Source organism: Podarcis liolepis (genome assembly GCF_965112155.1).
Source record: "Podarcis liolepis genome assembly, chromosome: 4".
In the NCBI taxonomy this organism is placed as follows: Eukaryota; Metazoa; Chordata; class Lepidosauria; order Squamata; family Lacertidae; genus Podarcis; species Podarcis liolepis.
In genome coordinates this window covers 45,438,800-45,464,708 of record NC_139558.1, presented here as the reverse complement: position 1 = coordinate 45,464,708, position 25,909 = coordinate 45,438,800, and the positions used below count along the sequence as shown (strand labels likewise).

The following is a 25,909-nucleotide window of genomic DNA, read 5'->3' as shown; positions in this document are numbered from 1 at the left end:
TGTACACCACCTTGAGTTCATTGGAGGGAAACGTGGAATATAAATACAATAAACAAACAAACAAACAAACATGAAGGATTCCCCCTTCTAGTAGGTTTTAAGGCTTTAATTCAATTATCCAATGCCTAGTTTTATTATAGATGTAGCACTTGGTTAATATTAGTTGAAAATATGATGCAAATCATCATGTGCCACCATTAAAACATCTATTGCAGTAATGAACAAGACAAGAAACTACTGTACAGGTGTGTGTGTGTGTGTGTGTGTGTGTGCACACGTATTGTCACATTCTAATCTTTGAAAGTTGACTCCTGTTCTCTGATATGTACTATTGATTGCTCGAGCAGCTCCAAATTATTATCATTTTCACATTTTCTGTGAATTGCCAAGAGGTTATTTTGATACCGTCACATCAGGCACCATACATCAGGAATCTTCCTCTTACTCTCCTGCTTCATCTTACAAAGATAACTGCTGTTAAAATCATCTTCTCCATTTATCCAAAGCCACCTGTATTCCAATATCAATCTTTTCAGAACATTCCCATCTTTCTCATCACCTTTTAAATCTCATTTCTAGCTTATCTATTGAATAATCCAAACCCATTCAAAGGGTTGGTCCCACCTGGCATTGTTGTTGTTGCTGCTGCTGCTGTATCTTATTACACACCCTTCACTGGAAGGATTACAACTATTTCAAATACAATATTAAAAACAATTAAAAACAACTGCCAATCACAAAATAGGGTGGGTCCTAAAAATACACACCTCAGCTCTCAAAGGCCAGGGCCAAGAGGTATATCTTCAGTACTTGGCAAAAGCTGTATAGTGAAGATACCAGATACACCTCTGTGGGCTGAGAATTCCACAACCACAGAGAATGTCCTCTCTCAGGCCAACACCACTCCAGGTTTCTGAGGCTGGCAGACCTACCAAGAGGGCATCTCTCCCAGTCCACCCAAGTGAAGGAAGCAGACTATCAGACATTTGAGGCCTGAGTTGTTTTGGGCTTTAAACACTAGCATGAGGACTTAAAATTGGGCCCAGAAATGAAGTGGCCACTAGTGCAGCTGTTTTAAAAGAAGAGTTACACGAGTTCTGAAGGAAAGCCAGGCCAGTAATCTGGTCACTGAATTTTGGACCTGTTGAGGTTTTCAAGTAATATTTAAGGGCAGCCCATGATAATACAATCTGGAAGTTATCAGAGCACAGAGTTCTGTGGTCATGTCATCTCATGTACAAAAGGGGATACAACTAGGAAACCAGCTGGAGCTGGAAAAAAGCACATCTAGTCACCAAGGCCACCTAAGCCTCCAGTGACAAGGTTGACATGAGAAGCACCCCTAAGCTATGGGACATATAACACCTCTGCCGTTTCATGAATCAGCTTCAAGTTATTGACCCAGATGGAACAAAGAAACAGCTAAGTGTCATCGACATATTGGTGACACCTCATTTCAAATCTCCTAATGACAGCTTCCAGTGGTTTCATATAGATGTTATATAGCACTTGGGGTGGAGGTGGAACCTTGCAGGACACCAAAGGACAACTCCCATGGCTCCAAAGAGTAGCCTCCTGTAACTAGCTTCTAGAAGCTGCCCTGAAGGTAGGAGCAGAACCACTGAAGTACAGTGTCAACCATTCATACCTATCTGAGATGCTGCAGAAGGACCCTGTGGTCAACAGTATCAAAAACCACCAAGAAAACAATGTGAATGAGCAGGGTCACACACCCATTATCTCCCTATCTTGGTCAGGGTGACCTAGGCAGTTTCAGTGCCATGACCAGGTCTGAAGCCAGACTGGAATGGATTCAAGTAATCAGTTTCCTCCAAGTATACCTAAAGCTGAACTGCCACCACTTTTTCAAGCACCTTTCTCAATAAGGGGAAATTTGACACTGGACAATAGTTGTTTAACATATCTGGGTGCAGAGAGGCCCTTATAGCAGGGTCACACACATCAGCAGACCACCTCCTCTAAGGCAGGTGGTACTTTCCCCTCGGCTAGTGAAGCATTAATTGTTCCCTGGACCCACTTTGTCACACAAACACACACCATGGTTAGCTCTAAGAAGCCAATTTGGGCAAGTGCCAAGGAGCCAGGTGGTCAGCCACACTTCCTTAAAAAGCTTGTCAACTTCCTCAGGTAGCAATCATCAGAATTGATCTAGATAGAGAAGACAGTACTCTAGACACCTCCATCACACTTAGTCTAACTGTGGCATCCAACTCTGTATGAATCTGCATGATTTTGTCCTAAAGTGCATTACAAAGTTGTTTCAGCAGGCTTCCAAGTGTGAGAGAGCAATGCTCTCTTGGCCAGATGACAAAAGCCCATTTACCACTCAGGAAAATTCTGCCAAAATCTGCTTGAGGACACAATGTTGGCAAACAAGTAAGCTTTGTTTGCTGCCACCACGCCACCATTATGTGGTAGGCATAGCAGTGAAACCTCACCCATGTTTCGTCATGTTTGGAGAAAGACTTACACAAAATGGCTTTAGCTATTTATAAGACTTTCTTGCTAGTAAAAAGGTCTAAGGGTCTAAGACATAGAGTCATAAATATGCCTCCTTTTCTGATATGCACTTGATGCATAGGCCATTGATGATGGCATACAATTGGACTGTACCTGATATACCCTCTTTTACTTCTGGAAGTCTGGTCTCTGCCAAAACTGAATATTCAAATACATAGAGAAGAAATTCACAGCTTGAATCCCTTACCTTGAATCTTTGTTCAAAATTTACAAATACCCATAATATTAAATCATGGTTTATATTTATATTTGTGTGACTCACAATGAACACTGAAGTCCCAATTCCAAGTGAACCTAGCAGGGCTTTAATTCAAAAATATTTGTCACTGTTGTCATGGGAATTTTAATGACATTTTAACTTTTATTTGGGTCAGACACAATATTTACTATTTAGCATGCAGCGGGAAAACATTTTAGTTTTTCAAAGCCTTTAATACATTGGTAGAAATAAACCAGGATGCCATGAAATAATATGATTAAGACTGAACCTGTTTCCTCAATAATATTCTAAATTTATGAGTTGAGTCAACTGGAAACATCAAACGTACCAGTAAACATTGATCCCAATACATAAAATGTAGTTTAGTGATTTGACAATGTTAGAACAAAGTTAAGTTCCACTTCAATAGGCGTATGACTCTGTATTGAGACCATTGTCTGCAGATGAAATGACAAAATAATATACCTTCCAAAGTCAGATCAACAGACAGACAAATCTCATTTGCTGCTTTCTTTGATAAGAAATTTAGCTTCAAAACGCTAATCCTAAAACGTGTTATGGGTAGATTGGAGTTTGTATGAACTAGTGCGCATAATGAAATAAAATTATGTATTATAAAATGATAAATTCAATTGATAACTGGTTTTAACATTCTTCGTGATGTATAGTTAATGATTTCTAAGAGCTTATGAAAATCTAAGCCCATTGTTGCATGCATCGCTGGGGAATGAAAAGGAGAGTTATTGAGAGAAAAACTTGCTGAATCTCAGATGATTATATTATCTGCATGTAATTTATTTCAACTCATTTAAGCCTGGTTTCACTTTCCTCATTTGCCTTAGAGGACTTTTTCCTGAGGACCAAGCTCTGTCTCTACATTCCCAAACATGTACAAGTCGCAGTGTTTGGTGTTTGTTTGTGTGTGCGCTTGTGTAACCATAAACTGAGGCATTAATAGTTCCACCCATGTGCTTACCAGAGACACTTGTCCCCTGTCCCCGGTGGGAAGGACTCAAGGGAGCATATGAGAGGCTGCTGCTTGTGCAGCACCTAGAAAAGAAACAGCAGCCATTTCTCCTGCTGCTTCTGCTCTCTCATTTGCATGAAGCTTTGGAGAGGGGACAGAAAGAGTGGGAGAAACTCCAGCTGTTTCTTGCCTTCTCCAAAGCTTCTGGAGAGAGAAATGAACCCGCCTCTCTAGCCAACCTTCTAGGCAACATCTTTTCCTTACCTACAGGGGGCTTTGGAGCACAAAAGCTCCTTTTCCCTATCTTCTTCAAAGCTTCCTTCAGATCAGAAAAAAAATGCTGTGTTTCCCCCTTGAAACATGGACAGCTGGAAGGAGAAGCCCCTTGCAGCAAGCTTTGGTACAGAAAAAGAACCAGCCGTTTCTCTTGCTGTTTCTGTCCTCCTCCAAAGCTTCACACAAGTCAGAAAATATTTTTTGGTGAGTGCATCTAGAGGGCTTGGAAAGAAGGTGAGTCCCCCCTGCTCCACCAAGAGAAATTTGTTTAAAGAACAAATGAAATAGCAGGCATTTCTCCCACCGTTCTTAACATATTCACACTGTACTAGCCAAAACTCCCCTCTTTCCGAAGCTCTGTGTGCTTGCCAGAGGATTTGGGAAAGAGGCAGAGTCTTGTTACTTCCATAATAGTTTGGGGCAGGTTAAAACAGCAGCAGCAGAAGCTCCAGCTTTTTCTTGTGTTTCCACTATACTACATCACAATCTGGAAAAAACCCAGAGCCCTTTCATGAAGTTCTCTAAATGTAGCAAGAGGGTGGGGAGCTGGTTGTGAGGACCAACAGAGGCTTGGGCTAGGAAGCCATATTGATATTTTTAGACTCCTAGATAAGCTGCCTTTCCCCTAAAAGAGGCTTCCTCAAACTCGGCCCTCCAGATGTTTCTGGCCTACAACTCCCATGATCCCTAGCTAGCAGGACCAGTGGTCAGGGATGATGGGAATCGTAGTCTCAAAACATCTGGAGGGCTGAGTTTGAGGAAGCCTGCCCTAAAATGTACATATTTTAAGAGATCCTTCAAATGGGCTTCCTTATGACATCGTAACTACCATAACCTAAAAAGTGGAGGATGAGGGCAAATAGCCTCTAAAATGTTTTTTTTAAAAAAATTAAAGGTCACTTGAGACAATCAGAATAAAAAGTGCTGTATTACAAGCTTTTTTCTTTCCAGGGAAGTTTTAGAGAAGCTGTCAGTGCATGGTGGAAGAAAATAGATATTAGCAAATATGGGGGATTTATTTATCTTATTCATAAGATGCATCATAAAATAAATTCTCTACCTGGTGTTCAGAAAAATAAGGCACAACAATAAAATATTCCAATAAAAATCTATAATACGTTTAAAAAATATGTTAGGAATTCAGTGTAGCACTAAGGAGATCATTTCGTCAGTTCAAGCATTGTAGCTTGCCAGATGGAGTGATCTCCCCTCTCCTTCCCTGTGCATTGTTCTGGGATTTCCCCTGATACCCAGAGCCAACTGGGAGGCACACAGGGGAGAAGAGGGGGTGAAAAGATCTATTGTTCTAGCAAAATACCTTGTGCTGGCTTCCGCTATGAGGACTCATTGGCTGAATGCAGCTTGAAACATTTAAAAATTTCATGCTAGACATGAACAAGTATTTCTGGTCTGCATCCCTTTCACCTGTGTTCATTCTTGAGTCCAGTCTGTTCCATGTCCACATTAAAGTCTTATACAGCGTGTTCTCCTTCATGGAGAGCACATGTTGCAGGGTCTAACAGGACACCCCCTCTTGGTTACTGGGCGGGATCATTTGGATGGCCATGACTGTGATTGGGCCAATTTGGGTTGTTGGGGAGATTTTGATGTTACCATTTAGAGGGTTGGCTCGAAGGTTATATATTCTTGGCACACAGCTTTTTTCAGTCTCTTTTGCTGCGTTCATCCGATCGCCCGTCCACCCTCCCTAATTTAGGGCTGTTGCGTTTGACCTTGCTATGCCTCTCATGGGGTCGATTGCTTTTGGGGCAGGGGCCTGGTAGGAATTTTGTCCATTGGCAGATTGGTTGGTGCCATTTGGTTTTTGCCTACTGCGTGGCAAATTGTCACAACTTGTAAGCTTGCGGTTAGGCATTGGTTAATGGTTGGTTGGTGGAGGGGATGTGGTTGGCATTGCCTGCCTCTCCAATGCTGCTGCTGCAAGGGAATTCCGTTAAAGGATTCCAGGGGGTCGCCATGCTTTCGTCCGAATCCCTGGTCTGGGGCTTGGGCCGCGCGAGCCTTGGGAGCATGCGGGGAGAGGTGAGAGCCTGGGGCTCAGCGCCATTTTCTCCCCAATATTGTTTTCCCTTACTGGCTTTCACTGGAATCCGGAAGTCAGTTCTGTCCCTGGACGGGGACAGATAGTCAGAACCAATGCCTAAGCAACCACTCACATTTATGTATTTAAATGAAGTTGTGGCCAAAATTATGCCAAAAACCTTAAACAAAAATTCTGTGTGAATTGTGATTTATTTAGGGGGTGGCTTGGGGACCTTGCCACACAAATAATAAACAGGAAATGCTACCGTCATGCTGCAGTTTGCTTGGCTCATGAGGGGTGGCAATGCAAGCTAGATATGATGGTAGACATTTGAGACCTGCTGGACCAGTGGAGGAGTGAGATGGAAGCCCGAAGGTAGGCAGGTGTATAGGGAGGGATGGTAAACAGGTGTTCTTTCAACAGGTTACCTATGCTGCCCATGGTTGGTGACTGCCTGATCTCAATGGGTAGGGGAGCATTCCATAAGGTAGGTGCTAACATAGTTATTATCGAAAAACTTTATTGACTAAAGCAGTCCAGCTGACCCAGATATTAAAATCTTCAGGGGAAGCTCTTCTTGCCTCTGGGTGAAGCCAGCACTGGTATAAGAGATAAGGCCTTCTCTGTGACGGTCCCCTGTTTGTGAAATTCCCCTCAGAAGTATGGCTGAAGCATGGAAGAAGTGGCTCTCTCACTGTTTCACCTATGTTGCCACTTGAAGACATGTGTTCACCCAGGCCTGAGGAGGCAACTTTTCTTTTGAACAAAAAAAGTACATGTTATTTAAAAACAAAACTTTCTAAAATCACAGCAGTTTCTGCAATGGCAATAAGTAATGCTGTTTTAAGATACCATGTTTTTTTCCTTACTTTTATTTTTTTCTACCTCTTGGAACAGATGGGTAGTTTTAAAAGGAAGCTGCTAATTGCCTATTTAAAATAGTTTCATATGACTCACTTAGAATCAATTCCTGCAATTAGCAAAGTAGAATCTACGATAACCTTTTGTACTTCTAAATTGTAGGATTATTTTACTTTTCTCTTCTTTCAACAACAAAGGTGTTAATCTCACTTTTCTAAATGCAGAGGTATTAAAAATGTAGTCAGACAGCAAGGGGGTTTAGAAATTAAGAAAATGCAGAGACATCTTCAGTTAATGGTCACAGTCACTTCACACTGTTGTATTTTTGCTTAAAACAAATTGCCACCAAGAGTTTGATACCTAAATGGGTATTAGTCTTCTTGACGCATGCAAAGATGTTTGTGTTCTGATCACAGGAATTCCCTAGATTATAATGCTATGTTTTCTTTTATTGAAGCTATTTTTCTACACCAATTCATAAATACATATTGAGTGATGGAGGAGCAGCTGCAAAACACTGTATAATGTAGTGTGACATGAAGGAAACCGAACATACTATCTGAGGGGCATAGTCCAGGTTCACATGATGATTTCCCCTCAAGAAAAAGGGTGCCTGTCCGCTTGCCCCCCCCCCCCGGTGTTAGTATGTATAGACTCACAACAACATATTTTATGTTTTATGGGGAAAGGTGGGGGGGGGCAAACATCATAAAAGAGGACAATGGGTGGGATTCAACTAATAAGTCCCAACAGCAGAAGCCTACACAAAGATGTCCACTTGTGCAAATCAGCTTTCACCCACTCCTCATCCTGTTCTCCAAACCCCCCAATGGGCTCTGGGGGCTTGGAACAATCCCCAGAACAGTGTGCTGGGGAAGAAGAGGGGCACTCATCAGTCTGTCAAGCTGAAATGCTTGCCCTGATGGAATTATCAACATTGTGTGACACTGATTTCCTCCCTGTATCTGAATGATTTAGGAACCAATGCTATATCCAAGCTGACTCATCCAAGTCCAGTAAAGTTCAGTAAGGTGGTCAGTGTTCCCAGCCTGCCGTTTTACATCATTGCCAAGCAGACTTCCTCTTGTGAGGTGGGGGTGACAGGCAGCCGGGCAGGAAGGATAGTCCAGAGAAAAAAGGTATCTTGGAGGGCTTATCCATAAGACACGGGTGGTCAGAAAGATTGTTTCCAGCTGGCCTACATGGGGCTTGTAGTTTTCACTCTGTCTCAGTTAGGCAGCATTGGAAAGCCTCTCCTCTTCCCCAAGGGGAGGGTTGTGAGCAGGTCTTGCTTCCCGTGCTTCACAGTGGGAATGGATGGCCCACTGTGTCACAAAGAGTCCCTGACCTGTGTCATGCCCACAGCCAGCCAATACAGCTGTCTGGGGGCATGCGTGTTTGGCTACTTTTAAATGAGTGTGGGACTGTGCCTCAGTCTGTTTGTTTCCTGCATGCACGGATCTTGCTCAGCTCTCCTGTGCATGAGGCCCTACTTGGTTCAGAGTTTTTCTTTCAGCACCCTTGGAACCTTTCTTCCTGCTCCATCCTGAGGTGCCAACTGGCAAATGCCTGAGTCTGTCTGCTCCAGTGACTCTAGAGGAAAGCTTCCAGTTGATTTGCATCAACAAGCTCCCCCTACAGGTTGTTAACCCTTGTGTGACTCCCTGCAGAGCAGGCAGGAGTCAAGTATAGTCTGTTCGGATCCAATGCCTAAGCCAATACCACTCACATTCTGTAACCAATAAAGTTGTGGCCTTTTTTAGCCCATTAACCTAAATTACTTGTGTGCATGTGTCTTATTTCACCACAAAGCGGGGAGTGGGGCCTCGAGTCATGTTCACTTTAAGGAAACTTCTAAGCATGGTCAGGAAATCTGTGTGTATAGGCAGAGTAGTTCAAATACATTAATTGAGCGAAGAGGCATATGAAACTACACCAACCTCTTGGTGGTGGTTCTCCCTCTGTAAAACACCTTCCCTGGTGAGATGTGTCTGTTGTCCTCAGTACTGACCACCAGGAGAAAGTTCAAAACATTCCTGTTTATCCAGGCCTTTGATGGCTGACAGACACCAGCCATTGCAACCTTGAAATTAATAACTGTGATGATATGTGACCACTTTAAAATGCTTTTAGATGTTTTAAATATTTTGGATGGTTTTATATAGTTTTTAAATGATGAAAACATGTTTTATTTTTGTTTTTATTCTATTGTTTTAACCCAATGATGTTTGCTTCCCTGGGCTCCTTTGGGAGGAAGGACACACACACGGACACTTGCAGATGTCAAGCAATGAAGAATGAACACTGAGACCTTAAAGATTATGTCTACAAGGCAGGCAGCTCTTTCTGTCACTACCCCACCTCCTCACAAGGATAAATTCAGATGCAGGGCGGGCTATTGCTAGCTTCCTTGGGCTTGGGTTTTTTTAAGCTTTCCCAAGGAAACCCCCCCCAGAAAGACCCTGAATTTTAAAATAATTCTAAGGGGAAAAGACACCAAAGCTCAGAAAACTGATGAAAGCCAGTCACATAACCCATCACTCATTTTAAACCTTTCTACGCATGACCCACCTTCCCACTCCTTGCCACCAGTGTTCTTGCTGTTCCTGCCGGTTTGTCATGACAACAGTGCTTTTCTGCTCATTTGGGACTTACCTTGTTGATGGTCCTTAAATACCATTTTGATATAAATGAAAATGAAGGCAGTGGCTTGCCTTAAGACCCCGACTTACAAATTCCTCTGTAGAAATATCACAACTGTAAAGCAATATTCAATGAGACAAGGATGTTCATAAAACAAGTGTTGTTTAACTAGACAGCTACAGTCTTCTTCACCCTTTAAAGTTCTTCTCTACTCCAGAGGCATTCTTGCCCAGGAGCATGCATTCAGTTAAGTGATCCTTTAAAATTTCACATTCATGCTTGGTTAAGCATAAGGGGTGGGGTGGGGGGTGGGGAATACAGACTCAAATATATCCAAGTCATATGAGTTTGATAAAAACTGGCTGGGAAACGTATGACTTCCATCATATCTCTGCCACCCTGTTTATAGTTTGTTTTTTAAAACAGCATACAAAATCTGAAGTTGAACATTTTTGAGATGCAGAACAGAAGGCCTAATTTTGAATCTAAGCAAGAAACTGTTGATTATAATAGTCACAGTTCATTAGGCTGCATCTCTAAAGTTGCCTTGAAGATGCTTTCTTAGAAGCTTAATGTCTGTTGTATATTTGGCAGAATAATGTAAGACCTATGGGTTAACAAAAATTTGGCATTTTATTTGCTTGTAGATTTGTTATCTTATCTTGCTAAAGTGTGATAGCACCACTGACCACTGAAATATCAAAATGAAATCTGATACACATATTCAAGTTTCAGTTTCAGATCAAAAGCTGAATCCATTTTAAAGAGGACCTGAAAGATGTGCAACAATGGTCGGTTACCCAGTCAGGGGTGGGCAGCAGTTGCAGCCCATCACATCAGGCTCCAAGACCCCTTCAGAGCAATGTCTTCACTCTGGCCCGCTCCCACCACTTAAAAAGCTACCTAGAACTGACCTCTGCATTGTATCATCTCCTTGATATCTGAGATAGTAGAATGAACATTAGTCAGCATATTACTGACACCATTGTATGTTATATATTTAGACCTAAGTTTAAACACCACACAATTCTAAAAAATGACAGGAAAAATATAAAGCACAATGTCATATAATATGTCACTGGAGCATGAGACATAAGAATAAAAACTGATTTTAAGTTTTGGACAACTTTTACATTTCTGGTTTGAACTTCACACTCATTTTCAAAGTGGGAAGAATGATTCACAATAAATTTTAATGAGACATCTGAAGGAAGAACTGTTGAACATTACTTTTTAGTAGTTATTAAGTTCAGACAAGTAACTCAATAACACATTTCTGTGATGTCTGATTCATAGGATCACAGAATTGTACAGTTGGAACGGTCATCTCTTCCAACCACCTGCAGTGCAGGAATCTCAACTAAAGCATCCATGACAGACGGACATCCAACCTCTGCTTAAAAACCACCAAGGAAAGAAAAGTCCTTCACCCTCTGAGGGAGTCTGCTCCACTGCTGAACAGCTCTTACTACTAGCTTTTTAGTTTTGAAAAAAGAAGAAGCTAAATGTTGGGAAATTTAGGACAGACCAAAAGGATGCACTTCTTCACACAGCAATTCACTCCCACAAGATGCAGCGCTGGCCACCAACTTGGCTTTAAGAAGGAATTAGAAAAATTCAGGACAGCTAAGGGTATCAATGGCTTCTACTCATGATGTGTACTACCACCTGGCATCAGAGTGGATATGCCTCAGTTGCTGGGGAATATGAGTGACAAGAGTGCTACGGCACTTATGTTTTGTTTGTGGGTTTCCTAAACAACTGATTAGTCACTGTGAAAGAAGGATGCTGCACTTGATAGTGCTTTTGATCTGTCTCAGCCAGGTTCCTTTTATATTCTCTTATGTTACTCTTGAACTAGCTCACTGCTGTGTGACCAAGAATATTACATACTGACCCAGAAAATCATATTGGTACAGGAGGAAGACAAGCTGATGCATCTCTATCAACAACTAAGGCTAATATATATGATTTAGAGAGGTCATGACTCAACATAAAAATAAATAAGATTTGGCCATACCCATTACCCAAAGGCATTTTTTACATCCCTATATTGATGTAATCCTAAATACCTGTTTTTTTTAGCCAGGTATAAGAGCGCTCCAGATGATTGTCAGCAAAGTGGTTCTCCTACCTGCTTGGCATAGAATGCTGTTGTAATTAGCTTAGGTCCCATGGTTACATATGAAAAAACTGCAGGCTTGAATATAAACTGGATGGTTCTTATAACACATGTTATAATAAAACTCCTATATGCTCCTATACATTGAAAGAAGCCCTACATCAAGCATGGGTATCCATTAAGCATAATCATTTTATGGGGAGTTGTAGCTGGCTACAGTAAACTATATTCTCCCTTAGAATCTGAAGACTGATGAGTCATTAAATTGAGACTGAGCAGGGAAAAGTTTGAATTTGAAAACTAATACCATGCTAGAGCCACTCTAAAAACATAAAGGTTGTCTAAGCAGAATTCCTATAAAAATACATTCATTATACAATACCTTAGTCAAACAATAGTTAAATGCATCAGTGTGTCTAATGCAAGTCTTTACATTCAGTAATGGTCTCCTTCAATTTTTTCAGTGACCAATCTAGTGATGCAGACAAATTTCTGTAAATGAAAACCAGTTTATCCCACACAGTGAAAAGGCTCATAAAAGTAAATGGGCTTTATATTTAATGTGAACCCCTAGCAATCTCCTCAATGTCAATGCTCTTAGGGTTATAAGAAAAAGTTACAGCTGTGGTAATGCTGTTTCCTGGCTGCCGAATGTTAGTATTCATTCCCCATGGTAAATCCCAGATCTGTTGTCCGGTAGAATGCTTTTTACAGCATTTACAACAAAGAAGGTTGGGATTGTACCAATACTGTCTTCTTTTATTAGAATTCTGTCTTTTTATTACCCACCTGGCATGGCATTAATATCTCCACTCATATAAGAAAATGGGGGTTAATGCTACCACAAATACAGCTTTATCTGAAGGCATTTTGACACAGATTGCCAGGTTACAACTTGGAGATTGATCCTGTATCTTTACATTTCTCACTTAAGTGGCAGGTTCATAAGCCAAATCTTTCCCTGCCTGTTTTGACTCTGGTCCTTTCATTTGTTTCCCTCAACAAGAGCCAAATGATTCCACAAGTATGCAGCATACCAGGTAAACAAGGATGGCTGAAAAGGTAGGAGAAAATAAATGGGACCTAAATTCTACTGTGTTATCTCATCCTGTGTTGGACATATAAGCATCATCTTATATGGGAAACCAGGAGAATGATGGGTATTGAGGTTGGCGCAGTGCAAACATATGATCAGCAGCACTGAATTGGCTGTGCCAGTGTGTTCACACTGTGCCAATCATGTTGTTGACTCGCCCCCTCCCAGTACGCCAGAGTGATGACTATGACGAGAGATCAAGTAAGCAGCAGCGCCCCACCAACTGCTTCTGGACTGTACACATCCATAAATGTTTTGAGCTTCCAGCCAGAACACACCACAAAATCCATTGATACAATGGATCTGTTCACAACTTAAGAATTCCAAACAGGCATTCTTCAAACTACAATATTCACCCAATGAAGTGGGAGTGGAAAAACAATTAAAAACAAACAAACCCTGACTGTACTCAGGAATAATCTACTAGAACAACCCTAGAAGAATGACAGAACATGTCATTTATAGTTCTCAGCTGAAACCGCTCAAATGTATCATCAATTCTATAACCAAAACTGGACTAAGTCACTTTCCATGGGCCTTGGGTGGTAGGCCAGCACTTGCTTATGGACAGTTTCTCTCCTAACTGAAACAGCTACTCACCAGCAACAGCAGGCCACACCGCAGAGATACAGACATAGGGAAGAGCCAAAACAGAGTATCTATCTATCTGTCTGTCTGTCTGTCTGTCTGTCTGTCATCTATCAATCTATGTGATGTTGCCTTACCTATGTGAGGATGCATTTGTTATCAACAACTGTTTTATGGATTATCATGGAAAATTATGAAATTATAAATGTCCTGCATTTTTTCCTGTATTTTGTTTCCTCTGACATCACTCCTTACAATCCCCCCACAACCATGACATATACCTGTAACTTAGGACAACACTTTAATGCTTTTGATAAATTGCAATCCACAATAGCTTAGGCAATAACCATTTCCTAACACTTAAAGAGTCCAGACTCTTAGAAAATACAGACGGCTTAAGCTTTTCGAGAAGCCCACAGGTCAGTATATTCATCTCTATTACTAATAAATATAGGTCACTTATCATGCTAATATTCTTAATTATGTTTTGAAATCCAACAATCAATAACATGGCAGTTCACAACCAGGTAAAGAAGCATGATGCTTTTTATGGTTCACAGTGGGAAATTAAAAAGCTCAGCATTTATCTATAATGAATATAGATTGTTTAAATAAATGGTCAAAATTGTACAGCACTTTCAGCAGAGGGAACAAATTGTGAATTGACAGATAAACTGTATAAATTCGCTGTAAATACGGTTCTTTTACTGTAGGACACCATTAAGACATGTCCTTGAGTCTAAGCAATTATTGACCTTTATAGCCTCTTCATGTGTTGTACTTCGTTTCTGAAAGTGGATATAATAATAATAAGGAAAAATACTTATTGTTGAGAATGGAGTGCATAATGAGGTAAGACTAGATGGAAATCTGCAGAAAATAGGAAGCTATTGCAATCATTTCAATAAGTATCAAGGACTAAAGATGACAAAGACTGCACGGTCCACTTCTGGGTTTTCTCACTCCTGTTTATGAAGTCAGACAATCTTTATAACAGGTGTACTTTCTTCCCAGTCACCCTTTCAGGAGTGTAATTTATTATGGATCTTGCAGTATGCAGGTAACTGAGTCATATCTACAGATATGTGTCAATGAAGAGCTATCAGAGCTTTTACAGTCTTTCTGCAAAGGGCAATAAGCAAAATGTTACAACCCATTTAGCAATAAACTGTGCATTTTCTCTGCAAGGCTTTTCCTGCATTTTTTATGTGCATCATTTAACCTATCTCTAAATTTAATTCTATATTCTCTGGTAATTTTCAAAATCTGAGTTGGAGCCCAGATGGTTTCTGTTTTCTCCATGGGCAGGAAAATATATCTCAGTATGAATCACTTTAGCGATGCAGAAAGAAGTGGAAAAGCAGAATATGCATTTCAAAAGCAAGAACTGTGAGAAATGATGCGCTGTATGGGAGCTGCTTGTGTCCATGTATGCATCATTTAAGAAGGCGCTGAGATAATCTCAGTCCCATTGCAGAATGCAACTGAAAGATGGCTATCAAACAGTGCAAGTTAAAGAAACTGTTTTTGTTCAACCAGCTCTTCCTTCAGAAATCATTTATATATATATTCTAGTAATTCATATTTCCATCATTGTAGAAAACTCTGCAGAATTCAAGCAACAACAGAAATCCGGGGGAGGAGGGCAGAGTGGATTTCCTTGTCTTAGGGAATGCAAGGATCTGTCAATTTCAGTTCCCTCGGTCTTTTATTTTTCTAATCCTCCATTCAGTTTTTTACATTTTGTAGCAATTTGCTTTATAAAAAATCCACCAGCATTTTAGTGTGATTTCCCTCCCTAATAAACACATTGGTGTATGCAGTTTTGACTAATGCGCACATTTTTGAAATTTATCCAAGGTAGTGCATTTTTTCATGTTATTTTCACTAATATCTTAATTATTATGCACAGCTTTCACCTAATACATGGTGGCAGAAATGCATTGCAAAATATGGATAGGTGTGTTTATGTTTGCATATAGTTTCAGAAAGTGTGAATTTGATAGATTTGGCTTTGAACACATACTAAATTGAATTTCTCTTCTATCCCTAGCTAATCTTAACACTTCCAATAAGCAATATTTTCTTTCTAAGGGAACAGCAAAGTCATAGATACGACTTTTATGTCTATTTCAAATGATGACATGTCAAAGATGGTATATTTGAAGCAAACTCATCCAAGGTCTACATATATTAATAAAATTATTTTCTATTATAAAGCAAATAAATGTAAATATACTGAAGAGGTAAAGATCATGGTTCAATGATAATATAAGATTCATCAGGTGCTGCAAAGACAAAGAAATGTTTATATAGCTTTCCTTTGAGACTTGTTGAAAAATGTAAACCACATACCTTATGACACATGCATAAAGCCCACTGTCTTGGGGCACTGTTGGACGAAACCAAATGGCATCTTCCTCTTTGCTCATTCTAGTTCCATCAAAAGCTATAGGCTCCTCAAAATCTCCAGGTCCAGAGCTTTTGTACCACATTAAACTGAGACCAGCACTTTGTGCTAGGGTGTAATTAGCTCTTATATATCCATAAAACAGTGCACACTTTATACGAACAGGTTCTCCCACTAAGACTTGATACTTCTTGTAATCCACTGACCAGTCAGTACATCCATCCGCTAAAAGAGAAAAGAAGAAGAAAAGACAATTATGTGGTATACTGCTGAATATACAGCACAGTTCCTACTTAATTTGTAATCGTACTTCTTTGAAGTTGTCATGCCAGAGTTATTGATTCAAAGCAAAATACTTTAGATTGGTTTCACGGAATATGCAGCCAAGACTGACCACAAAAATTGCTTTCCCTATTGGTGCCATATTTTCCACAGTGTGGGACAATCAGCAAATCTCATCAACCTACTGGATAATTTAAGTGATAAGTAAGAAATTATCCTTTCTCTTCACTATATCCTTAGGCTGAATTATCACAAAATATTTGATTGGAATATGTGCAACAGAGTCCATCTAGCCCAGAGGGTGTCATAATCACTGAACAGCATTAATCAAATATCTTCAAGTTAATAACAGAAATGAAAGAAGGGAATTATCCCATCTTTTAAAAAATGTGGCAAGTTAATGGCTGCAAACTGGAAAGTTTAGGTTAGATCCTATGTTAGGGGGAGGTGAGGTATTAATGTTAAGCCTAATTGCACAGCAGAACAAAATGTCAAGATAAATTATTCAGGTCATTATGACTGGGTATTCAACAGCAAATTTACTGGAAATATCTGACTTTTCTGTATTTAAAATTACTAGGAGTTAAACAAAATCATCCAAGTGGTTATGTGAGTGAGTGTGTATGTGTGTGTGTGTGTGCGCGCGCGCACACACACACACACTTATAAAGATTATAACTGCTAAAACTATCTAATCTAATCTGATCCTGTGAGATAGAACAGGATATTTACTCTGAAGAGCACCACTTTCCATTTAATCTACTTATTTATAATTATACGAAAGGGGAGGACAATATTCTAGACTCCTGTCTTGCTTACAGCCAGCCAGAGCTGAATATGCAATTCTGAGTTTCTCTCCTTGAAAGCTTGGGGCAGGCCTAACTCTAAATTTGGAGGCCAGATCTCTACTGCCTCCCCCACAAGCCCCCTGCAAGATCCTTCTGATTTTGGTAGTGGCAAAGAGGAAAAAATAGATACAGTCCTGAAGTGAGTGGAACCCAACATTTGACCATTTGATGACTGGCTAGAGGGTAATAACTTCCGTCTTAGCTGATCTGCATGGACTGTGCACCTGTGTGACTAAGAGTGCGTGGAATGGCCACATCCAATTTTGGCCAATCCAACCACTTGTATGTGGCTCCCAGGGGGTTGGCCAAAGTTGAATGTAGGCTTCAGGCCATAAAGGGTTAACCATCGCCTCCTTAGAGCATTGCTGAATGCTAGACAGTATGATAGACATGATCCCACAGCTAGGCAAAACCTTAAACAACTCCAGAGTCCAAGTTACAAGAAAAGCTTTATTTAAGTCAGTATGAGAAAAAGGGAGAAAAAGAGAGGAGTTTTAAAAGAAGGGGGGGTGTATTCACTATCTTGAGTAATGTACAAATATCTTCAATTAACATGAAACCAGCATGGGTTATCCCAGGCCATGCATCAAAAGGCTTAAGAGACAAAAGAACATGACTTTTTTTTAGCCCCTGGAGATTCAAGGCAGGCAGGGCTGTTAGTCAGCTACAAAGAAGACCAACTAATCAGCAATGTTAAAATGAAGAGGGGGTGGGCCTGCAAATAACACCTTTGCCAAGTGTTTTATAAGACAGTTTCCCCATTCCTATTTGAGGCTCTGGAGGCTGACATGGGAGTACAGGGGCTATATTAACAGCAAGAAGGCTTAGAAGCTGTTGCAGGTCCCCAAGGGTGTGACTGCCAGCTGGCTGTCCAGAGCATGGAAGCCCCTTCACAAGGGATTTGGAGAAGTCAGTGGGGCTGCCCACCTGTCAATCATGTGGCATTATAATGGTGTCATGTGGCTGACAGGTGGGTAACCCTGCCAACCTCTAAAAATTGGCCCATGAGGCTACACTTGTCTTGGGAACAGTGGTCATTAGATGGCTACAACAGCTGTGATAGCTCTGTTCTTAGGAAAGTGAAGCTTGTATACATAAAGAACTTTCTATATGTGCCTTTTGTTCATGAAGTGTATATGATGGCGGGTTCAAAACACATATAACAGTTCATGATTAACTCAATTTTCCAGCCCATTCCATATTCCACTTTGTAGCTGCATACAAGTGTTTTGGATGAAACACTTGCATAAATTAGTAGATAGGTAGCCGTGTTGGTCTGCCATAGTCAAAATAAAAAAAATTCCTTCCAATAGCACCTTAAAGACCAACTAAGTTAGTTCTTGGTATGAGCTTTCGTGTGCATGCACACTTCTTCAGAAGAAGTGTGCATGCACACGAAAGCTCATACCAAGAACTAACTTAGTTGGTCTTTAAGGTGCTATTGGAAGGAATTTTTTTTATTTTGCATAAATTATACATAGACATGGGGGAAAAACATTTTGTGTCATAAGCACAAGGAGCATGAACTTTGTCTGTCCCCTAGTTATACAGGTAGTCCCTAAGTCCTCAATTACATAGTTCAGAAATATGGAAGAATTTATTATCCATTATCCATTTTCATTCGTGGTTAACAGAAGTTTGGCTATGCAGAACTGTTAGACTTCAGTTAGCTCAGCTGATAATATATCATGCTGTAACACTCAATGATTATCCATTTATTTGTGGCACTTAAAATCCACATCTGCATATTTATTATGTTGGAAACCACTTTGCTTTCAATCTGTTCAATGAGTTCACCATGCTTTTAAATTTCAAAAAATACATACTATAAAGGAGTATTCAAATGAGTCCTGGGAAATGCGAAATATTTTTAAATCTTATGATTTTTGGCTTGTTGCAACTGCAACAAACTCAGAATATCAAAAGCTAAAATACAGAGACTATTATCATCATAATAGAAATACTGTATCAGGAATCCAAGTTTGGAGAAATAGCAAAAGTCTCATCAAAAGTACCTTACACTTACTGTTAAACACTGAATCCATAATCTTAGGCACACAAACTGAAACTCATTCCTGCTGAGCTAGTGAGGGATAGAGGTGCGGCTTCTAGAGAAATGTAGTCGCTCAGAAGGCTTCCCAGCTACCCCACATTTCAAACCATGATTGGATCCTGCCAGTCCTTGATAATTCCAGGTCAGTCCTGAGACCTTGTCTGATCAAGAGGCACCACTGTCTTTTTCTACCACTATGATCCTGGCAATACATTACATACACCAAATGTAGTCGACTTTGGGGCAATCCATAGATTCTGACATTAAAAAGCAATAACAGTATAGTATGTCTGCAAAAGAAAGAAAGAAAGAAAGAAAGAAAGAAAGAAAGAAAGAAGGCTCTCCAAGCTTTCAGTATAAGATATATACTCTAGGATGGAGAGAGGGCAAAGGGATAACTCTTTTGCCTAATTTTTAATATGAGAGGGCTCTCCAATCACAGCGATTTAGGGGGAGGGGTTTTGCAGTAATATATCACCTTATTCTTGCTTTTGGTGCTAGTAAATTCTGCAAGTGGTACTTGCTGAAAAAATGCTGAACATTCAAGTCTTTCTACATCTGTGTCATATGCCTAGACATCCACTCTTGTCAAATCATTTTTGTCACTGCAGGAAAAACCCTGTTGTTATTTATCTAAAAATTTTCAGGATTTATCCCCTCAAAAGGAGCTGCCAACCTTGCAAATTGCACCCACTTCTGCTTTTAAAAATAAAATAAAATAAAATACAAACTTGAAAGGTGAGGAGCACACAAATCCCAGACTCTTCATGTGAAAATTGGCTGACCTTAACCATTCTTGGAGGACTACTGTGCTTGTAAATCTATCCAATTATGTCAAAAGGGGGTGGGGAGTTATAGCTGTGCTTAAATGTCCCCAATAATAGCAAAAGGAAAGGCACAAAGTTTTGGATATACTGAATAATGATTTGGATTTGAACCTGAGCCAAATTGAAGCTTCTAGATTAATCTAAACCAAACTGCTCTGTTTTCTGAAGCACTGTATCAGGGTTGAAATGAAACCTTTTCAACAGCTAAAGCTTGTAGGCTAAAGCTTGGTTCCAAATGACAATCACTTTTCAAGTGTAATGTTTTATCAGGTCTTCATTGCTTGCCTGCAATATGGATTATCAGCCAACTGGTCATGTTCCTGTATCCAGTCTTTCTAGTCCTTTTCTGTCATCCCCTAGACATGCACCAAAGTACACACATTTCTCAAAAGAGCTTTCTTATTTTTATTTTTTTAATTTAGGCTAATTTAGGTTAATTTAGATCAGAGACAGGTGCTGCCATTGGTGGTGGTTATTTCAGCATTTTGCTACTCATTACCACATTCATTTATGTAAATTCACAATTTTTATGTTTTAACTTATTACCCACCCAGAACTGAATGAATGAAAAAAATCTGTAATTGCCTGCCAAAGTTATTATAATCAAGGTCACTGTGGTACCTATGAAGTCTATAAACACCATATTTAACCATGAGAACTGTATATAGAAATGGGTGGCTAAAATGTATTATTAATATGAGTTACATGTAGCCATGCATATGCACTATACTTGAGAAAAAGTTTTCTAAAAGCCTATTCCAGATAAATGCAGATGCAGCAGTGGTTGGGCAGGGGGAAACATTCAAAGGATAATAATGAATGGATTAGCAAAAAACTAAAAACAGGATCTATTTATATTTTGCTGTAGTGGTTGCTATGTCTGGTCATGTTCGAAATCTTCATTAATGACTTAGATGAAAAAGCAAATAATACACATGAGCAGTAAACTTGCAAGTCAGGTGGCTAGAAATTGTAAAAAAGAACAATTTGACCTATTACTATATTGTTCACTACACTTATCAGCTTCTTTTTATCTGACCATTTCCCCTTCTTCAGTCCCATCTGTGGAATAAATTGTTGTAGTGATGATAATCTGATAGATTCACTAGGCTCAAACTTCCCTCCGTCTAAATTTCCATTACCACACCTTCCTACTACCAATCATACTTCCTTCTTACTTTTATAATTGAGGAAACACTTGAATTATTCAAAAAAAAAATGAAACCTCAGAGATCCTTTCAATGAAGTGGCTGAGGAACCTAATCTCTGTTTTAAGCTGCAAACAGTTATTGCACCTGATAATAGCACAATGTAGGGAATAAGATGAATATCATTTACCCAGTTGTTTCCTTGAATAGCTTTTGCGGATGAAGTAAACCACAGTATATCACTGTCCTCATAATGAGATCGTTCTGCTGGATAAACAAGCTCCCTGCAGGCTATACCTGCTGATCAGACCCAGCGAACCAAATATTTAACCATTCTGAGGGGGCCCTCGCCGCCATCCTCAAAATTGCACACACTGATTCAAGGGAAAATTTGATTCAGAGAAGTAGAAAATTGAGCCACTAACTCCTAGGTCTGTTGCTACAACCTGGTTTAATAACAGAGCTTCAATTCAATTTCTACGTTCTGTGAGGTAATACAAGTCCCAGAGTTTCCAATACAGCTCAAGAAATCTAAATTCATGTTATATCTTACCAATTTAAGTAGAGAACTCAAACAAACCAAAAGTCCAGAAAGGGAAACTGTACAAACAACATGTAAAAAGGACTATAATAAAAACCATAGAAGATATGGAAATTTTTACATGCCTGTATTTACAAATAACATAAAACACGAAGGCTTTTAAGATAAAGATTTTTAAAATCCTTCATTCATATCATAATTGCCAGCTAGCACTCCTACTGTACCATGGCCAGCTATCAACAAAACTAGTATGTTCAGAAGCATCTTTGTATATTTTACAAATTGTTTCTTTTTATAAGTTTAGCACAATGATTTGTAATTTAGCAAATGAGGGAAATAATATTTGTGAATTTGTTTCAGACGTGCAGAGAAATTTTGGGAGGGGCAAAGGAGATACTATGTGGAGATGCTGCATTACGAATGGATGAACCTGTCAATTTTGGCATCTCTCAATTTCTCATTTTTCCAGTCTTAAATTCATTCCACACCAGTAGTTTTATTCTGTTTTTAAATTAAAAGGTCCTTACGAAAATTGTAAATTTGTCCTAAAATGCTAAATTTTGCATGCAAGTTTGCCAAATATAAACATTTTTGCAATCATCTCTAATATAATGCATTTTTGTATGTTATATTTTCTGACGTATGCATTTTAGGTGTACAGTGGTACCTCGGGTTACAAATGCTTCAGGTTACAGAAGTTTCAGGTTACAGACTCCGCTAACCCAGAAATAGTACCTCGGGTTAAGAACTTTGCTTCAGGATGAGAACAGAAATCATGTGATGGCGGTGCAGTGGCAGCGGGAGGCCCCATTAGCTAAAGTGGTGCTTCAGGTTAAGAACAGTTTCAGGTTAAGAACGGACCTCCAGAGCGAATTAAGTTCTTAGCCCAAGGTACCACTGTACTCTCCCTTATATTAAAAGTATTTTTGAGCTCAAATTTTTCATAACTGAAATTGAATTTTGTTCCTGTCCCTAGTCCAGAATTCATTGTTTGGTTTTAATTTAATTGGCTAGCTAGTGATCATTCCACTAAAACTAAGCTAGTTTATGTCATTTGCAGCTGACACCAAGCTGGGAGGAGTAGCTAATGCTGCAGAAGACAGAAATGGGATTCAATATGGCCTTAACAGATTGGATAACTGGGCCCTAACTAACTAAATTTCAACAGGGACAAATGTAAGGTTCTAAACTTTGGCAAGAAGAACCTGCTTCATAAGTATAAGGCTATGGACACCTTGCTTGCCAGCTGTACATTTTAAAATGGTCTAGTGGTTGGAGTACTGTGTGTGCGGCTGTCTCCTGGTGGGCAAGCTTCAAGCTTTGCAAGAGAGCAGCTTCAGTCTCCAGCTAGTAAGACATGGTGCAAAGGTGGGGGAGGGCTGCAGAATGGAAAGAGGAGGCTTTGGGGGAGGCAAGGAAGGGGGGGTAAGATGAGCACCCTCACACCACCACAGAACCTTCTCTCATTCCAAAGACATGTTTCAAACAGTCAAAAACACTGAAGGAGGGTGCAAATCAGGATAGGAGAGGGGGTGGTTTGAGCCCCAACAGAGAGGCTTGGAGGGCTGCATTTGATTCCCGAGCCTGATATTCCCGAGCCACATTCTCACCTAACACCCTTAAAAAACAACAGGTTTGTTAAGTTTGCATCAGGTAGCAAAATATATTGGGCTGGTCCTGGTATTGGAGCACTCTGGGGAGGAACCCACAGCACCACGGAGAGCTCCTAGAGAGCAACTTCTCCCACAGTACCACGGAGAGCTCCTATAGAGCAACTTCTCCCAGAAAAAGTTGGGCATTAACTGAGATTTTTGGAGTCTCTATCTCCAGCCTTCCTCTGCTAGGCTCTGCTCCCTTTTGAAGAACTAGAATCTCTAAAGGGCTAATCCTGTGGCCAGAAGAAAGGCAATTCTGCATTGGACTGGCAAGGTAGTGTGGGAAGCACAATTATCCAAGCACAGGAGAAGGTGCCTATGAGGTCCTGGTTCCAATTCTATGGCCCCTCGTGCCATGGCATTTGGTTCAGTGTGCTGCAACCTACTAGATTTGATCTAGTATAATCCTGTTCACTAGATTCCAACTTGGTGCCCTGGTTGCTGCTGGACTCCATGCTCATGTCATCCTCTCCTCGAAGTCACCATTCATACACACCCCATCTTAGTGTGGGGGGATAGAGAATTTTAGACTCCCCATCCTGGCTTGTTGAGACTTCAGTGTGGCTTTCCCTATTGGACTGAGAACACTGGCACTGGGAACAGCTATGTAGCACACAGAGCTGTTATATGAGCAGCAAGGAGGGGAAGGGATGAATCAGCTAGGGAGAGACTGCGTGGTAACCAGTTGTAGGTCACATGCATCTATAGGCCTAGGATTCCCCACAAGTGAGGGCTCTGAAATGCTCAACACTTCCTCTGCAAAAGTTCATGGAATAAATCAGAGAAATCCATATACTTCAGCTTAATCAAGAGTCTCTGGGATGGTTCCAGTAGACTTTGGTGTGAAATGTAGTTTCAGAATAAGCTGTCTGCGGATCTCATGGTTCAAAATATATGTGCAGCTTCTTCCCTTCCCTTTCAATTCACATTGCACTATGTATCCTCATGAAACAGTTTTGTGCTTATAGGTAATTTTGCATAGTTGACTCGGAAGTTATATGCCATGGGGGTAAATACAGTGAATTGGTAAAGTAACCTCAATAGGCAAAGCTAATGATAAATGCTGTATCTTTACTGGAAACACATTATAAGATTGGCTGTTTCAATCAAAACACACTTTAAGGCACAGAAAAAAAATATACTTTGGCTATAGCCGAGCATGTGAAAACCAGACTTGGATTTTCAAAAGAGGTTAATGGAGTTCAGTACTCAAATCTCATCAAGATTTATAGAAATTAGATGCAAAACTCCCTTGGCTCCTATAAAATTCCCAGACCCGGTTTATTTGATAGCTGGCAATTCCAGGTAATTGATTCACTCTCTCTGTCTCCCCCACCCTTGAAAGAAAACAAACTGGTAGTATAAGAGATGGAAAAACCAACCCCTTAAACAACCCTTATACATGCCATAAAAATCAAACATACACAAAAGGTGCTTTTATGACACATTCACATAATGTGTCAAATGTTACTGTCTCCACATTCCTCTCCCTCACCTCCTCTCTTTAGGTGTAATAATTTTCTTCTTTGTGTTGTCGTACAAATCCACTCTCCTACTGACATTAATATAGCTAAAGGAATAAATGTTGGTTCATACTTATCTAGGAGATGATATATTGTCTTTTCCTGCTTCTATCTAAATGCTCTAAATCTGGGAATCTCTCAGATTTCATCACAACTGTGATCTACCAATCCTATCTGCATATTACAGTACAAGTGTTGGCTGCTTCAACATGGCATATAAATACAATTTCTATTCTATTAAAAATCCATAACCAATTTTTTGAACACAGTACTTCAGGGCTGTACCACATCTATGCTTGGATAGCTACTACACATTGGCTCTTTAGACTTGGCGAGGAAGTGAATGTAAGCTGCATCATCAATGGCCATCATGCCAGAAGCTCCCCTCCTTTCCCTATTCTGACCCTCCCCTTCATTTGTTTGCTACAACACATAGAACAATCAACTCTGGTTCCTCCCACTATTAATCTGCACCTAACCAGCCCATGACAATGACATTCTTATTAGATTTATTGTTAAATCTACTGTACATAGTAGCTAAAATCAAGTTGAATATGTGATAGCTTTCATTCAGGCAGCAATTCCTAAAAATTATTATGCAGCACACTAGTGTGTCCCATATACACTGGCAGAAGTGTGCCTGTCTTTTCCCCATCCAGAATGACCTGTCTTTAGCTGTGATCCCTGCATTGCAGGGGGTTGGACAAGATGACCCTCAGGATCCCTTCCAACTATACAGTTCCTTGATTCTGTGAATTCTACAGAGATGGATAATCCAGCACTATGTTATCTTAACGCACCTTTGAGATGTCTTATTTCACATACAAAATTGGCTAAGGCTTGCCAGTGCATGAACACCAAGTGAATGGAAAGCCATTTAAACGTGTATGTTAGTACTTATAGGATTCACAATCACAACACGAGTAGAGGATGTAGGTCTTGCATACCTGCCCTTCCTCTTCCACCTCCCCATGTTGAATAGAACATCATGTTCATCATGTTCACCTGACCTTCAAGCTGCTTGTAGAACTTCGCATTCAACAAGGGAAGGTTGGGGTAGAGCAGGTAGAAACAGAGTGCATAGGGGAATTGGGGAGGCAGTAGTGAGACCGGCCTGAGAATACTCCACATGTGTTATTTCCAAATTAAAAACAGGATAGCAGGAGGAACACATCTGATGGATGTTCCATTAAAAGGGGATATCACTGAACTCAAATTTCTGTTCTCTTTTCTCACTTATTGCTCATCTGGTAATAGACACTCC

At 40.1% G+C, this 25,909-nt stretch overlaps 2 protein-coding genes across 6 annotated transcripts in view; one reads left to right on the top strand and one right to left on the bottom strand.

Annotated features, from left to right (window-relative positions):
• IL1RAPL1 (interleukin 1 receptor accessory protein like 1) overlaps positions 1-25,909 on the bottom strand; it is a 657,222-nt gene that overhangs the window by 318,362 nt on the left and 312,951 nt on the right. For all 4 annotated transcript variants that reach the window (XM_083498268.1, XM_083498265.1, XM_083498266.1 and 1 more), the window contains one exon: positions 15,714-15,993. In XM_083498268.1, the coding sequence (XP_083354394.1) occupies positions 15,714-15,993 (280 nt within the window). The remainder of the gene's footprint in view (positions 1-15,713; positions 15,994-25,909) is intronic.
• LOC310704623 (craniofacial development protein 2-like) overlaps positions 1-25,909 on the top strand; it is a 574,437-nt gene that overhangs the window by 396,001 nt on the left and 152,527 nt on the right. The window lies entirely within an intron of this gene.